This window comes from Triturus cristatus, chromosome 4_1, assembly GCF_964204655.1.
Source record: "Triturus cristatus chromosome 4_1, aTriCri1.1, whole genome shotgun sequence".
Classification (NCBI taxonomy): Eukaryota; Metazoa; Chordata; class Amphibia; order Caudata; family Salamandridae; genus Triturus; species Triturus cristatus.
This window is the reverse complement of record NC_140585.1, coordinates 539,529,096-539,545,802: the sequence shown is the minus strand read 5'-3', so window position 1 is coordinate 539,545,802 and position 16,707 is coordinate 539,529,096. Positions and strand designations below refer to the sequence as shown.

Sequence of the window (16,707 nt, the reverse complement as noted above, 5' to 3'; positions counted from 1 at the left end):
GATAAAACAATATCTTAAAAGCACATACATAACAAACATGTGAGATCAAAAGGCGAGCCATAAGACTAACATCATCAGATTTCCAAAGCAGACAAGATAAAAACACATATAGACAAGATAAATAAGACCATTTTAAAAAAGAGAGTATGTACCAGTGATAAAACAAAGGGACTGCTTATGTATGAGCTACAAGGGCTTTGCATCTTATGAGCCAGGACCACCTCAAAAATGTCGATAGAGCGCAGACATACAGGGATCGTGTGTCTGATTTTAAAATGCGCAAAGCCATGAGATGGTCTCGCGTGCCCAGATCTCTACACAAAGGTTTAAGCCAATAAGACCTTGGAATTTTGTATTTGGGACATGCAAATAGAACATGTGCAATTGACTCAGTGTGGGTCTCGCAAAAAGGGCAGAATGGTGAAGTCTGGGACGGTGGCTTCCAGCGCGCGGTCAACTCTCGCGCCGGAAGAGTGCCAACTCTAAATTTAAAATAAAGGGCACGGTCAAAGGGCTTCTGAATAATATCAAGAAAGGGCTCATAGCGTACTTCGTCTTTAAACCTTAGAAACTCAGTGGTGCATCTGCCACCATGAGAGCTAGAGTTCCTCTTTGCGATAACCCAATTCCAATAGAGTTTCTTCAATACATCTTTCGGGGGAGAGGTTCTGTTCTCCCAGGCGTCTTTGAGGCCAAGGTCACAGAGCAAGGTCTTTACATCTTTCAACCATTTAACTTTATGCCAGCAAGGCATAGACAATAATTCAGATAGTCCCTCCGCATACTTAGCTAACTCAGGGGTTCGCCAGAGCCGAGCCCATAGAAGCAGGGGGCGTACTTTTGCCAAATCTTTCAACGCATGGCACCCCAGATCCATCAATAAAGGTACTACTGGAGTGCTCTGGGGAAGTGCCATCAGTTCCTTATAGAAGCTGGAGTCGGATTTAATAAGCTCGTCCATGTTATTCAGGCCCCAAAGTTCAGCGCCATAAAGTGCCGAACTCACGCCTTTCGCTTTATATATCTCGAGGGCTGGGGCTATAGGTCTGGACGCGGAGGAGCGATGCTCCCTGAGGAGGGCACCAGAGACCCTCTTATGAGATAGAAGCATCTTATGTATGTGGGATGACCAACGCATAGTGTCTGAAATGCGGATACCCAGGTAATCGAATTCTTTAACCCTTTCAAGGATAGCTGCATTCAGGACTGGGGGCCGCCCTAGTTTTTCGGTGGGTTCAGTATTAGATATTTTGTTTTGGCGGAGTTTATTACAAGGCCTCTGCTATTACAAAAAACTTGGAAGCTGTCTAAAAGGGTTTGTAGACCCATAGGTGATTTAGACAACAAAAGAGTATCATCAGCGAACAGGAGAGTTGGAATACGTTCGCCAGCCAGGGATGGTTTGTCAGATGGAACTTTCATCAGATGATCCACTACACCGTTCACGTAAAGTGAAAAAAGCGTAGGGGCGAGAACACATCCCTGGCGGACACCCCTGTTCACTGGAATTCTCTCCGTTTTCTGGCCTTGCAAGCCCCACCGTACTTGGGCATAATTTCCCTCGTGAAGTTTTACTAATAAAGCCAATAAGTAGGGGGGGATGTTCATATCGGCCAAGACGCCCCACAGAGTGTCACGGGGCACAAGGTCAAACGCTGTTTTAAGGTCTATAAAAGCGAGGTAAAGGCTGCCCTTACCAAGAAGGACAACCTTCCAATATATAAGGAGCAGTCTAAAGACCTGTTCTATGGTGCCTGTCCCGGCCCTGAAGCCTGCCTGGTAGTCTGAGAGGATGTTGTTTTCGTTCACCCAGGATAAGATCCTCTCCAGGATTACCTTCCCAACCACCTTCTGGGATGAATCAATCAGACTAATTGGGCGGTAGTTGGCTGGGTCCTCTCTACCGCCCTTCTTAAAAATCGGGACGACCTCAGCCCCCTTCCAGGATTCAGGGACCGAAGCACCATTAGTTATGGCATTAATTAAGGTGGAAAGAAGCTTCCCCCAGCTAGATGGATCTAGTCTGAGAACGTCACCAGGGATACCATCCGGACCAGCTGCCTTCTGGTGGACAATGGACTTGATAGCATAGAGTACTTCCTCTTCAGAAAAAGGGTTAGCGCTCAATGTGTCCATGGAAGGAAAAGCCATGTCAGGAGGAAACTCCCTCGCTACCTCTGGTCGGAAAGAGTAAAGTTTGGAAAAGTGTTCAAACCAGACCTCACTAGTGATGTTACATGTCAAGAGTTCATGGGCTGGTCTATTCTTAGTTCTAATTACATTCCGAAAGGAGCCTGGGTCGCGTTTTAGGGAAGCCTCCCTTAATGCCTGCCAATACTGTTCCTCCCAGACCTTTTTGGCGTCAATTAGACAGAGTCTATACTCCTTCCTGGCCTTCTGGATCTTTGGTGTAATCTTACTTTTAAGGGCCATAATTAGAGCAGATTTCATCCGCCTGCAGTGTTGCGTATACCAACCACCCATAAAGGTATCCTTAGCCCCCCCCCTAGAGGGCCCACCTTTGTCATGGGCTCGAAAAAGGTTGCCCAGTTCTTTGATGGTACCTTGAAAAACGGTTAGAGCCTTACAACAAGCAGCCTCATGGTTGTTAGACGAAGCCAACTCGGCTTGCGCTGCGTGCAGTATTGCCCCAATCGACTGGACTTTCCCATCATCAAGCATTACTTTACACCATTTGAGGCGTCTCTCGCAATTTGCGGGGCGCACCTTGTGGGTTTGCATAGGGTTAGCTACTGAGGGGACCAGGGACCCACCTACTTTCTCCCAGAAAGGTTTCATACTTAGGGATAACTGGTTGTGATCACTATCATGGGAAGGGATTATCTCCATATCCACCACATATGTCCAAAGATTAAAATTAAGGAGTATATAATCTATCCTTGAAGTGTGGTTTATCCTATTATAAGTATGGGCGCCTTGCAGGTCTGAAGGTGTTCTACCGTTTGCCGCTCTTAGCCCAAACTCTGAAGGTCATGGTGTTCAAGTGTATAACTGATTTGGTCCAACTCCTGATGGGGGGGCAATGTTAAGAGCGGGATGCCTCTTTTGGCGTCGTCTTCCAGTAAATCAGGGAGGTCAAGTGATGCAAGGGGCTCAAAGGAGCAGTTAAAATCTCCTGCCACCAGGACATGGGATGCGTGGTGGCACTTCCTTAATTCGCCCTCAAGAAGTATGAGAGTAGGTGACAAGGCTCCGCCCCTTAGTCCCCTAACGTAAACATTGAATATGTATAGAGTCTTCCTGCCCTGGGCTCCCTTAAGAGTGAGCCTTAATATATCAGGAGAGATGTTATGGGCCTGCCTGATAGAGCACCCGAGAGAGATGCTAACCCAAATCATGAGACCGCCCGAGGGTCGTCCTCTCCCCGATGGCGATAGGGTGGCTGGTACAAAAAAGGTGGTATAGCCAACCATGTGTTGGGGCACTATGCTCCAAGTCTCCTGAAAAATACAAATACTATAGGGCTCTATTAGGGAATTCCAGTATGGGAGATCTAATTTGCTAGCAATGCCAGCTACATTCCAGCTTAGAACCCTTAGAGGAGGAACAATAGGGGCTATAACCCCTGTTGTAGGAAGAATAGAAGGACTAGGGATAACCTGAGGCAAGGTAGGTTTGGGAAGCAATGACGAGTAATTTATAGCCTGTGGATTTGGGGTAAGTTGTAAACTAAGCTGCTGGGCATGGGGGCTCAGGATGGTTGGGGAAGGGTCCCCCGCTAGTTCAGTAGATGCTACTGCATCTTTTTTATTTTTTGTGCGCCAGCGGGGGAATAAGATCCAATCAAGGCAGGGGTTCCTTGTCAATAATGGTTAAAAGGACCATATAGTTCTCGGGATCTGATAGGGACAATTACAGAGGAATCATTTTCACCGTTGATCCAGGCCCTCTTAGAATACCCATCGTGAGCCAAATGAAAGACAGAATGTGAGTAGTGGAAATACACAGAGTCTGAATAGAATTGGCTTAAGTCACGACATCCCATGCCATTAGTGACAGGATTTGATTGTTGATTGCAAATTAGCCTTGTAACACGAGGATCCCTGAAGTTTACAATGATGCAATCACCAGGCGTATTCTTGGGTCTGTTGCCCACCCAAGAAACCCTTCTGACAAAGGACACAACCGTCCAAATGCCTAGGGAGCGGCCTGTTGGTATTCAACCAATGAGTTGTTTTATTTTTTAATTCAGTAAAGGATTCTGACTTGCCAGCTTTGAGCTGAGGGACTCCAGTTAAGACAGCAACATAGGGTAGACACTCCGGTGGCAAGTTGATGTGGGGTAGGTTTTGTTGGGTACGGATGGCATTTTTATTCGAATGGGCAAGTACGGTGTCCTTGATAGATAATATAGGTAAGGTCTGTGTGGGCTCTATCTCATGACCTGATGCTTCAGAGTTTGTATAGCTATCGATTGGGCCAGAAGCTAACTTATTATGTGTGGATTCTTTACACAAATTAGATGGAGGTGCCTGAGGTTTAGGTCCTATGGAGATAGCTCCATTCGTGGGCCCTGGAGTTGGGGTAGTACTTGGATGTAACGAGGCGATTTGAAGAGTAGACTCGTTATGGGTAGTTGGAAGGGAAACAGCAGTAGCGTAATTGACGTGGCCAATCTTCGAATGTAACTTAGAGATTTGAGAGAGAAGAAGTTATCTAAAGAGGCCTGCTCGAATCTCTCAAGCTTCTCAGACAATAACCTTACTCTTTCAGTCAAAGGAAGTAGGAGGGATTTAATGAGTAATTCGAATTGGCTGACGAGGGAGGATTGGAGCTCAGGGCCATATGGTTCAGGGGCTGAAGGGGGCTGTTCTACAGAAGTTTGAGAGACCAGGTATGTAGGATGCCCAGAGGGTGACCTGGTCCTCTGATGTGAAGATGTAGATGCCGCTATGAAACCCGCTTTCCTGTCAGCAATATTACGCAATTTACTTTTGCATTTTTTAGATGTTTTTACGTGGTCCTCCTTATGGCCGCTACCCACTCTTTTCTTTTACTCGGAGCAGTTTTAGGACCTGCGATGATATTTAACTCAGGGGGGACTGGGATTTCAGAAGAAGGAGTTATATTTGTAGTAGACTCCGGGGGCACTGTCGGAATAGGCAGCAAGGGTGAATACGACAGGTCTAGGTGTACTAGAGAACCGTAACCTTCAGGGCTAAGAAGATGTTTGTCCGCGCTAACCGCCATGGTTTGGGTATTTCCCAATGTAATACTATTATTTGGGTGGTTTCTGGGACGGGGGAGACAACTGAAGCTATTTTGCCCAATGAAGAACGTTTATCATTGAGCTGGTCAAGAGAAAGTCGACGTTCAGTGATAGCAATTTCCTTTTCAAGCACTGAGCAGGCACGTATTATAAAATGATCTAAGGTGCCGCTCACTCCGGCCCCCCCTGACCCACCTCCCTTTCCCGAGCGCGTAGACATTGCCATAAGGACAGAATAAGAACACAAGTCACAGCATAAAATACACTTGCCTGTATGTTATAAACACAATGTCCACACTAGGGCCGCAGACTAAGACAATAGCATAACACTGTATCACATGAAGCAAAACAAAGGGGCCAAGAGGGAGGGCCCGGCCTGGCCTCCGACGGCCACAGACGGTCCCGCCCTTATCCCGGGCTTCGCCCGGGCTCGTTCCCACACGCGTTCCGCGCTGCGGAAGCAATAATGTATAGTTATACAACCAGTGGGCGGGAGGATCGGGTGGGCGGCCCTAGCCACAGGTGGAGACAGCAGAGGGCGCCTGGGTGATGTAGTCTTCCTCCCTTCCCCACAGCAACGGCTAGAACCGGCAGCGGAGGCTCGGCGTGAGCAAGGAACCACGAAGATCAACACTGCTTGATACAATGTTGCAGGAATATCCAAAGGGCTGCCAAGGACGAAGCGGGACCCGCGCCAGCGGGTTCCGCGAGGTTTCTTGTAGGAGCAGTGGGCGGGAGGATCGGGTGGGCGGCCCTAGCCACAGGTGGAGACAGCAGAGGGCGCCTGGGTGATGTAGTCTTCCTCCCTTCCCCACAGCAACGGCTAGAACCGGCAGCGGAGGCTCGGCGTGAGCAAGGAACCACGAAGATCAACACTGCTGGATACAATGTTGCAGGAATATCCAAAGGGCTGCCAAGGACGAAGTGGGAACATGCCACTGAACATCCAGGCTTGATTCTCAAACGTTTGGTTTAGGCAAGATAAGCATTAGTAACTAACTCTAAGCCAAATTTGATAGCAGACATCGGAACCACTTTTAATAAATAAATAAGTAAATCAGCGTTCATAATGTGCGGCAGTTCAACCACTCATGTACTGTGTTTTGCCACATGTGAAGCAAGTACAGTTGGTCTAACATTTACCAAGCCTCTGTACCCTACGCCCGAAGAGCATCCAAGCTCCCCCGATTAAACATACTTCTATGTATCCATGCCTGGGTTCGACAAATATCCAAGAGATTATGTGCAATGAGTCGTTAAAATCAGATCTTCTTTCAGAGCTGTGGCACAACGAAGAACTGACTTCTACTGGGTTTAAAGAGGGCTGTCCAGAGTGGACTGGAGCCATGTCCATTTTCAGGATATTCACATGAAATAAATGTACTTAAAATGAGTTTCAATGCGACTCATTAACATGGTCAGTGGCTGCTCAGAAAACTGGTCTTACTTAAGCAAACATCGGACAACGCAGGTTTCAAAAAAAGTGTGGCAAGGTACCAAGTCATGTGTTACCGTTACACGCTACAGATGAGTGGCCAATAATGTCACAAGTAAATGGATAATTTATTCATCTGTTGGCCACGTAGCGCCGAGAGTTAGGCACATGCGACTGACATCTGTACATGACCTGCAGTACACAAGTTGAAAACCTTGTGGGACTTTCATCCTTATGAATGTAATACAATAAGAACCATTATATTTGGCATTCGCAAAGCATCAGTTATCTGCACTTTAAGATTTTGCTCAATTAAGATGACCGACAAAACCAATTATAGATCACAACTACTGCATATTTTGAAACCTGTGGGTTATCCTAGGAAGCCCTTTGAACAAACAGCAATTCTCTTGGCGTCTTACCTTGGTATATTTAAGCTTTTTTTCACACTGAGTTCTTTCGTTCTCCATTTCTGACACTCTTAACCTCAGGCCATTTATTTCCTGTATTAACCCCTGTTTAAAAAGAGATGCAATGAGAAATTAGGAGGCAGTTATCGACTGGAACACAAGAACACCGGACACAACATATTAAATCGAAATTCCACAACAGGGTGCATCGCTGACAGAGCTGCTTCGAACGTGTAAATCACCTCACTCGGAATGCGTGCTAAACCACACTCATGGCACGGGTGTGACGTGCCTCACTCCAGCAAGCAGGAACATGCTTTCAGCAAGCAGACGAGGATTCCCTGCTGAAAAAGGTCCTAAACATCGCACAAAAAATTATCGATTTAGGCCCACGTTACGAGTGGCTTGGAGTCTCGGAACAGTATGCAGAGGGTGGGGGGGAGGGAAGGGGGGGGGGAGGGAAGGGGGGGGGGGTGTTGACGCCGTGCCGTTACAATTTGCTCGGTGTCTCTAGGCCTGGAATTACCGGGACTGCAACTATTGGACACGGACGGACGCGGTAATGCCAAACCAGAGATAAATGAAGCAGGGTCTCGGTGGCGCAACATAGGTTCCTGCGGTGCACGCCGTGAAGGGGAGGCCGGGGGAAAGGGACACATGGGGGGCGTGGGGTTGGAGGGTAAGCTCCTGGTGGCCCTCTCAGCACAGCACACTTGCCGGAGAGCTCCTGATTGAGTCCGGATGGTGCTCCACCACGTACCTCGCAAGGGGGACCCTTTGTTAGAGCCACTGCAAGTTCTTAAGTGTGGGCAGCTGCTGGGTTAGCCCCCACTACTTCGTTTGCAGAGGGGTGGGAAGAGGAGAGAAGCAGCGCCATCTCAACTCTGCCCTCCAGTTCGCTGCTTCACCGCCACCTCAATACGGGCCTCAAAATAGCTCATGCACCCATTTACTACCTGCTCCCAGCAGACAACATATAGATGGGAATTTGGGCATGTTACATTCGCCTAAGGGGAAACGTCAGAGTATTAGACCCAGCATTTATGAGTTCATACATCATGCCTATTCTGGGGAACAGAACTTGTAACCCCTGTATTTTATGTGGGTATACAAGCCAGAATCAGTAATTCTTGCCTCAAATATCCAGACACAAAAAAAAGGGGGGCTCTTGTAATGAGGGCCTTTTGCAGGGAGGAAATGATTTGCTGTCCAGGTCCGCAGGGCCAGTTCTAAATGGCAGAGATACTGAGGTGTCTAAAGACCAACTTATTTTGGACAAAACACTTTCTGCTACATAAAACTCCTTCCTGCCCGTTTATAATTATGTTCTTATTTTGTGGAGGGGTGACGGACAAGAAATTGAAACAATGACAGCACAGCTCCATAGGAAAGGGGCAATGCCAATAAATAAACAGAGTTTCGGTTTGTAAGGAGTTCCTGCAATGTCTTCCAGACCACAAAGTCTAATGCCCACAGCCAACAGGATGAATATGGCCACTGGCCATTTATTGCACACTGGCTTTTTAGGAAGTGCTAAAAACCTGGCCAACGACTATTATCATTACCAAAATGACAAGGTTAGCAAATGGGCAGAATGCGAAAGTATTTCACATTAAACAGCCTAAAGCCAGACGGAAGAGAAGATAGGATTCCTGATTACCTCAAGATGGGGCAAGTCACTCCCATCCCAAAACAGCCTAATGCTGACTTAGCGGATCCTAACAATTTCCATCCAATTACCAATATCATGACTTTAGCTACATTGCTTAAGAAAGGCGTTCACACACAGCTGAGTAATTTCAGCTCTTTGACCTCTACCAGCCAGGTGTCAGAGCGGGTCACAGTACTGAAACAGCCCTAACTCACATCGTTGATGATGCCTTGAGATCTCTGGACCAGAATGTTCCTTCTTGATTTGTCCGCAGCATTTGACACAGTCCAACATGAAAACCTGATTGCTCTTCTTCAAAAAAGGATGGGGCTATCGGGCCTGGTCTTAAAATGGTTAACCTCTTTCCTACATAACCGAACGCAAAGAATCAAACGTAACCACTCCCTTACAACCAGTACGCTGGTCACAATTTGAGTGCCTCAATGTTCCACACTCACCCACGCTTTTCAACCTTTTCATGGAACCACTCTACAAAATTCTGAACAGCTCTAACATTCAATACCATATGTATGCTAATGACACTAAATTGTATTTGAAAATCTCTTTGCCAGATGACATAAAAACTCAATTGTGCGCTTCTAAAAACTCAACAATGGCTAACTCAATCATCTTTTGCCAAATACCCTCAAAACAGAATTCCTCCTGATTTAATCACCCCCTCTCCCCCGCAATCCCTCTGCACCCACTCAAGACTGGCTCAAATAACTTACTGTGCTCAACTGCACCCCTCATGTTTTCGACTCTGCGAGATCTTTGGGTATAACTCTGGACAATTACCTGAACATGCAAGATCACGTCAGTGCAACTATTACAGGAGCCAATCATCGGCTTAACACTCTAAGGAAAATTAAGCCATTTTTGCCTTCTGAGGAACTCCAAACTGCAGTCCAATCCTTCGTTATCTCACACTTGGAATATGGATTGGGGACCCTAGCGGGGTTACCTAAAGCTAGATTGGCACCTCTTAGAGCCACTCTGAACTCTTCGGCCAGACTCATCACAGGCTCCAGAAAACATGACCACATCACACCAGATCTAATTCAACTAAACTGGCTATCCATTGAAGCAAGGACCCGTTTCAAGACCGCTTGCCTCACGCACAAAGCTAAGCATTAAAACACTCTCGTTTAACCGGCAAAAAAACTTGAACTATCGGGTTCGAGTCGGAACCTAAGAACCTCTAACACCCTACTGTTGAAACCTCCAAAATTCAATACGAAAAGAACATACAATCGTGCTTTCTCTGGTCTTGCTCCAAGAATATGGAATGTTCTTCCTCCCGAGATCAGATCAAACCCCTCTACCACCTCATTAAAAAAAAAGTCAAATGGCTCCTCCTGAATGGCCATCTACAGCAATAGACCTGGAGCCATCTTAATCTACTCCCATCTCCTGTTTGACATTCTTTTATAATCTTGTTCAAAAGTTTTATTTTTGTCTCCTCAAATGCCCTATTAAATGTATTGCTCTTCTGGAACTTTAAATATCCCACAAGATGGGCTGATTAACTTGGGTCAACATAGTAATTGTTTTTCCCCGTGCTCCCCTATGACTTTGTTACTTTTCATGTACCTTACATGTTCCGCTATGATGTTGTACTCATGCTTTTACCTCATTCCATTCCGCTCCTTTGTACAGCGCTCCGATACAGGTTAGGGTCATGTTCAAGCTTTATAAAACTTTTCAAATAAATAAATAAATAAATTCTCACACCATTCACCATGGCACAGTAGGCTGTTCAGGCAAATATTAGTGTGTGGTGTTTGTGAATGGCTTAAAGACTGGTTTTAAAATAGCCCCAAACTATAATGCATTAGCTCAAACAAACACATCCACTTTTTTGCTGGGATGATTCTAGAGAAGTGGACAATTGTACAGATCTGAAGCAAAAATATGGTCTACAAGCTATCCACGCAGACATTCAATTCCAGAATGGGCACATTCCTCACCATTTGCAATTTTGAACAATGAGCATATTTCCACACAACAATTTGACTAACAATAACTTTAAGATCAGAGCAAATGAAAATGTCTGCTTTCACAAGCAGAAGCCTAGCTGGTCTCGATAAAGCGACATAATCAGTAAAGGGATAGTGGGGAGAGATGCTTTGACTCAAAGTGATGGATATGTGCTACAATGTTCTAAAGTTAGTGATGCTGTAGTTATGGACCAATTGTACTTTGCACTGAAGATGCATTTTTTTTTTAATTTGGTGTGATTTGACTAATCTGATCGAAATTCAGCACACACCCTACCAACACTAGCTAGAGCTCCGCATGCCAAGTTTCGTGCAGTTCATATAGTGGGAAAAAGGTAAGAGGGTGGTGAATAAAGTTTCATTACCCACTTTAGCTCCAATAGGACATTTTGTTGTTTGTTAGGGCAAAAAGTTAAAAATTGAGTTATAAAACACTTGACATAAAAAACAAACTGCACTCAAAGCGCGTGTTCTTTTATGTGGTTGTAATTTGTTCAGTAGTTTTTTGAGACATTAGCCTTTGAACAATGTCAGGAAGGCATCAAACTGAAAACAATTGAGCTATCTGCATTGCACTGATTTAATGGATGAAGTGACCCACAGATTTCGGCAGGGCTCTTCAGGTGTTAGACTAAGGAGCCATCTGAAAAGCCGCAACTCAAGACCAGCCTCAGCTTTGCAATTAAGACTTCTTTCACAAACACAAAACTCTTTTACATTCAGTGGTTGATTAGATCTAGGCATTTTCAATGCACACATTCTTCTCTGAGCGATTCTCCAGACGGATGTGAATTTTGGCGTCATTAACATACGTTTGGAGCTGTACATGCAAAAGGTCAAGTAGCTGTGCCGGAGTAGCATGTGCATACTCAAGTGGAGAGAAAACGACCATGCCAGTGCTCCATACTGCAATTTGCGGGAGGATGAAGCAGAAGATCTTGTATGCAACTGCTGGCTTCAGTTATGGGAGAATGATCAAACCTCATAAGAAACCAATTCCTCAAGTCTCCATAATAGTATTGTCTATGTCAGACGTCTCAAACGAGTAGCTCATGAGCTACCGGTAGCTCTCCAGCAAACTGTGAGTACCTCCCCTGTGTGCATCTCAGACTACTAACATGAAAACATTTGCTTGGTTATATTATTATTATTTGTATGCCGAAATTAAATTAAAAAGCATGTATTTGAGTTTAAAATGTGTGTATTTTCAAAACTCATAAGCTTATGTTTGGAGAAAAATTGTTCAATTTACAAAATAAATGTAAATCTATTATTGGAGTTGGAGAAATGTTTTACTCCCATTATTACCTTGGTGCCATGGAATAGCACCTATGGTCGTTATGTATTACCCACACACATGCATTCCAAATTGATCGTGATTTTTACTTTACTGCTGGCAAACCTGCCTAATGCACTAATGTGATCACTGCTGGCAGTCTTGAATACACTATCACATCACTTACAAAAGATTGGGATCATTTTCATTGAACATAAGTAACTCTTATTACAGAAAAGGCTGGAGAAGGCTGAAGAAGGCTGGAGTCCCCTGGTCTATGTCGAAAGCTGGCAAGAGGTATAGTAGAATTAAAACCTCTTCTCTGCCTTTTCTCTGCCTTCATCAAGCTGATCTTCTCCAACATATTCTATGGTTAAATTCCCTTCCCTGTTGAACAATTCCCCCCCCTTTAGGGGGTGGAAATTGTTTAACAGCAGAGCGGCATTTGGGAGTCAGCTGTTCCTTTCTTAAGGAAGGAGGTGATGATTCCATGTTCCAGTCAACCAGGGTCTGTGCTGTTAAAAATTGAGCTGATAATTAAATATGTAGCAACCACAGCAAAAGCTGGGAAAAGCCTTATGTATGCATGCTGCTGGCTATGGTTTCCTTGTGAGATAGGAGGCTTCTATTTTTTTGGCTCCCATTTTTTAAGTTCCTCCTCAGTCATTTTGGTTCAAGAAATTCAGGACCACAGAATTGGTAAACACAACGGGCAATTTCAAGGCCTCTGGGGCACAAAAAGCCAGCGCAAACTAGCCAAATATGTTGCAGTTCGACTGAGAGTCTCAATAACAATTCAGCATGCAGCTGTATTGTGCAGCAACTACTGTCTTTGCAACTACAGGGCAAGGCTATAATCAATATTAACCGATAATAGTGGTTCCTGTATATTTAGTATTGTGTAAGTAGAGTAAGAATCTAAAACACTTTCAAAGCTATTAAAAGTTTTTTTTTAAAACAGGTCCAACTTCACTAACCCAGGAACCAGGGAAGGTGTAGAATCTAAAAGGATGGCCGGCTCCAAACTTAAAGAGGCTCTCTGAACTCGGGCCATTAATTATTGCTTTATACTAGGTCTTTGCGAAATTCATATTATACCAGTGTTATTTTGACAATTTCGTTACATTGTTGTTATACAAAATTCCCCAAATTATGGCATTATGCCACCTTGCAGGAGCGTGGGAACAACGTTAACAACCAGAGTGTTAGTGATGATCACAGCACTTATGTTTTTCATTCTTTTTTTGTTTAAAATTTTAAACACAGAACATGTGTCACGTCCAAAATGGACCCAGGATTAGCATTTAGCAAATATGATTAATTTTGCGTCATTTTCCAATTTTTAAATAATTACATACCGATTTTGGAAACTCAAACACACAGCAAATACTAAAAGTGTGACCAATCCTTACATCTAGTACTAAAGCCGTTAACAGACTGAGAACAGCTAACAAGACCCAAAAGAAAAGATGAAATGGGAACAAAATTAAAGATCTACACTAGAACAGAACTGGAAATGGATACTCCGGATTTAAGAATGTAGTTTATCAACGTGATAAAATCAGTCAAATTATCATGTGCTATAGAATAACAAGTGTGTCAGCAACCTACAAGCCCATTTGACCCGATCCTTCATTTTGCAATACAAATGTGTTCTAGCCCACTCCAAGATATTCAGAGAGAGTATCACGTTTTAAAACCTGTGACATGCGGTTGTAAAGGCCCTGTGTAAATATATTAACAGCTTTGCAATCTAGGTGAATTAGACTGTAAAAAAATGCTAAGGAGGATAGCCGATCTTCCTTAAAGGTAAATTAGGACATTTTAACATACATAATATACAAACTATCAAACAAATGCAAACCTAAATCAAACATGTAAGCGCTTCAGAAAGTAACATTAGAATTAGCCAGGTTAAACAAAATTGCCAAGAAAAGGCCAGCCAATATTGCACATTATGGCAAATTAGAGCAGTTGTTACAGAATAGCCTTCTAAGGGAAATTTGCTCTCAAAATCAAGCAAACCTTCACAAAGTTTCATAAACAGACAGCTTTCTTCGAAGAGGGCAAAAAGAACAGATAATGGACGGAATAATGAACAAATCAAACATTCACCCCCACACACAGATCGGGGTTGAATCCAACTTTTTTTTAATTTTTTTTTTTTAACACACACCATTCCAGTTTGGACCCAGCCATACGCAAATCACTCTTGACCCTTCTCCCCATGGGAACAGTCCAGCTAGGACTGCCAGACCAGGACCTCCCTGGAATGGAAACAGACATTCTGTGACCGGTTTCGGGTATCACCCCTCATCAGCCAGGCTAGTTTGAATCCAGTAGCACAGTGAGCACAGGACCCACGTCTAGGCACACCCCTCCCACTTAGGGTGACAAATGCAGTCCAGCCTGAAATGCCAGGCCAGGTCCTTCCTGGACCGAACATACAATGAAGGGCTCCCTCAAGACCTATATTTCTTTTTTCACAACAAACCTAAGTACAGCATGGGTTTGACAACAGTGTAATCATATTAACAAGACTAGCAAAATGGATTTTATCATCATTATTTATTTATGTTTTTCATATATGTATCAAATGTTAATTCATTTCTTTCTTTTAAGACTTTTTTTAAATATAAAAAGGTCAACAGTATTCCCACAGTAAATTTATGAGTACATACAATAGACTGTTGAACAAATAACCCCCGGAAAACAAACATTTACATATACCAAAAACACAAAATGCAAAACTCATCCGGACTCATGCAGCATACACAAAAAGACGCATCTGAGAAAAGGGGAGAATAAAGGTTACAAAATCTCCACGACCAAGTGTGTTGAATATGTTCATCAGGATCTGAACATTAGGTCAACGCGCGTTTCGGTGGCATAAAAGGAGTAGTACGGCCACCTTCTTCAGGACCTTTCCAGATACCCACAAAAGTCACAAAACAACCAGGGGACAAACTATGGGGATGGCCCCTGGACTGCTGACAAAATGTGCAGCAGCGTCTTATGGAAATGATATATAATCTAGAATACTATCATGTAGTATCCAGTAGGTGAAAAAAGTCATGTTTAGGCAGGGACAGGGTCACGACAGGACTCAGATTTCTAGTTCGATAAAGTGGTACGGTTATGCAGATAAATTACTTTTCAAAAGTCATGTGGCATTAGATCCAACAGCTCTCAACTGAGTAGGGTTCCAGCGACTTACTCCGACCAGCAATCTGATAAAGTAAATAAAATAAATCTGCTATGTATTGATCTGTGGTCCACCGATCCCTCAACCGGGTCGAAAAAACCTCCCTGGACCGAAACAAGCATCCTTGAACTGGTTTCAAGCATTCATTCCATCACCTTTTGTATACTTTCATATGTCGCCCTATGTGGGACGGGTATGTCCGGACGTGGGCCCCATGCACACGGTCACTGGAACCAAGCTATATCTGGCTGCTAACCCCATAACAAGGGCTAAACTGGTCCAGGCTTGCTTGTGTTCCGGTTCAGGGAGGGCCTGGCTTGGCAGCTAGGGTTCTTAACTATTTCCATTGGAGCACAGTCAAGATCGATTTGAATACGGCTAGGTCGAAATGGAGATGGCATGGTATTCAAAACAACAACGGACTGGAATGCTGCCCGAGTAATTACCAGTGGCTGAGATTAATTCAAGCATTCTATCCCTCACCTTTTGTATACTTTCATATGTCAATCTAAGTGGGACAAGTATACCCAGATGTGGGTCCTGTACACACTGCCACTGGAACCAAATTACATCCAGCTGATGAGCCCACAACAAGGTCAAAACCGGTACTGTATTGCTTGTGATCTAGTTCAGGGAGGGGCTGGCTTTGAAATTCAGGCTGGAATGTTACCATTACAGCAGGGTCAAGACTGATTTGCATATCACTGGTTCCAACTGGTGTGCAACATAACGAAGGACTGGAATACAGCCCGAGTAATCAGCAGCAGCTGAAATTAATTCAAGCATTTTATCCATCACCTTTTGTATACTTACGTATTCTGAGGTGGGTGCCTTTCTTAAAATGGTGAATACAATTTTGGCCGTATGAAAAAAATGTGATGAAACTTCTGACTGTGCTTGAACACATTATGACAACAATTTATGTCCAGAGGAAGCGATTATAAAGATCCCACACAAGGAAAAATGAGTGAGTGCAATGAATGGTAATTTGAGAAGTACTTTAGGTAAGGTAATTTGTTAAACATGAGGCTATGTGCTAGATTAAGGGTTAAGGATAGGTTCAGGGGCCTGGAGGGATTTCAGTTCGTTCAGGGCTATGTTGAGGGTTAACATTAAGGTAAACTAAAGAGTCTAATGTTAAAGTTAGGATTACATTTAGAGTTACAATATGGTGTACAATACGATATGATTCTTTAAGGGCTACATATAAAAAGGATTTTAGATTACTGTGAGTCTGAGCAAATAAAAAAAAAAATAGAGGAATTCATTGTTATGTTATGTTAAGTGTACTTGTAAAGCGCACATCTTACCCGGGACGGTGAGTCTGCCTCTTTTATGAAGAGCCAAGTTTAAAGTTTTGTTCTGAATTCTATGGCTGCGCTCGGGGCCTAATATGAGGGGGATTACATTCCAGGCTTTAGGAGTCCGGTACGAGAAGGCGTAGCCGCCAGCCCTCTCTTTTCAGATGCAGGGGACTGAAGCGAGCAGGAAGTTTGCAGA

At 44.0% G+C, this 16,707-nt stretch overlaps 1 protein-coding gene across 37 annotated transcripts in view; it reads right to left on the bottom strand.

Annotated features, from left to right (window-relative positions):
- Positions 1 to 16,707, bottom strand: part of PPFIBP1 (PPFIB scaffold protein 1) — a 1,024,139-nt gene that overhangs the window by 668,984 nt on the left and 338,448 nt on the right. For all 37 annotated transcript variants that reach the window (XM_085652838.1, XM_085652839.1, XM_085652808.1 and 34 more), the window contains one exon: positions 7,088 to 7,180. In XM_085652838.1, coding sequence (XP_085508964.1) covers positions 7,088 to 7,180 — 93 coding nt within the window. The remainder of the gene's footprint in view (positions 1 to 7,087; positions 7,181 to 16,707) is intronic.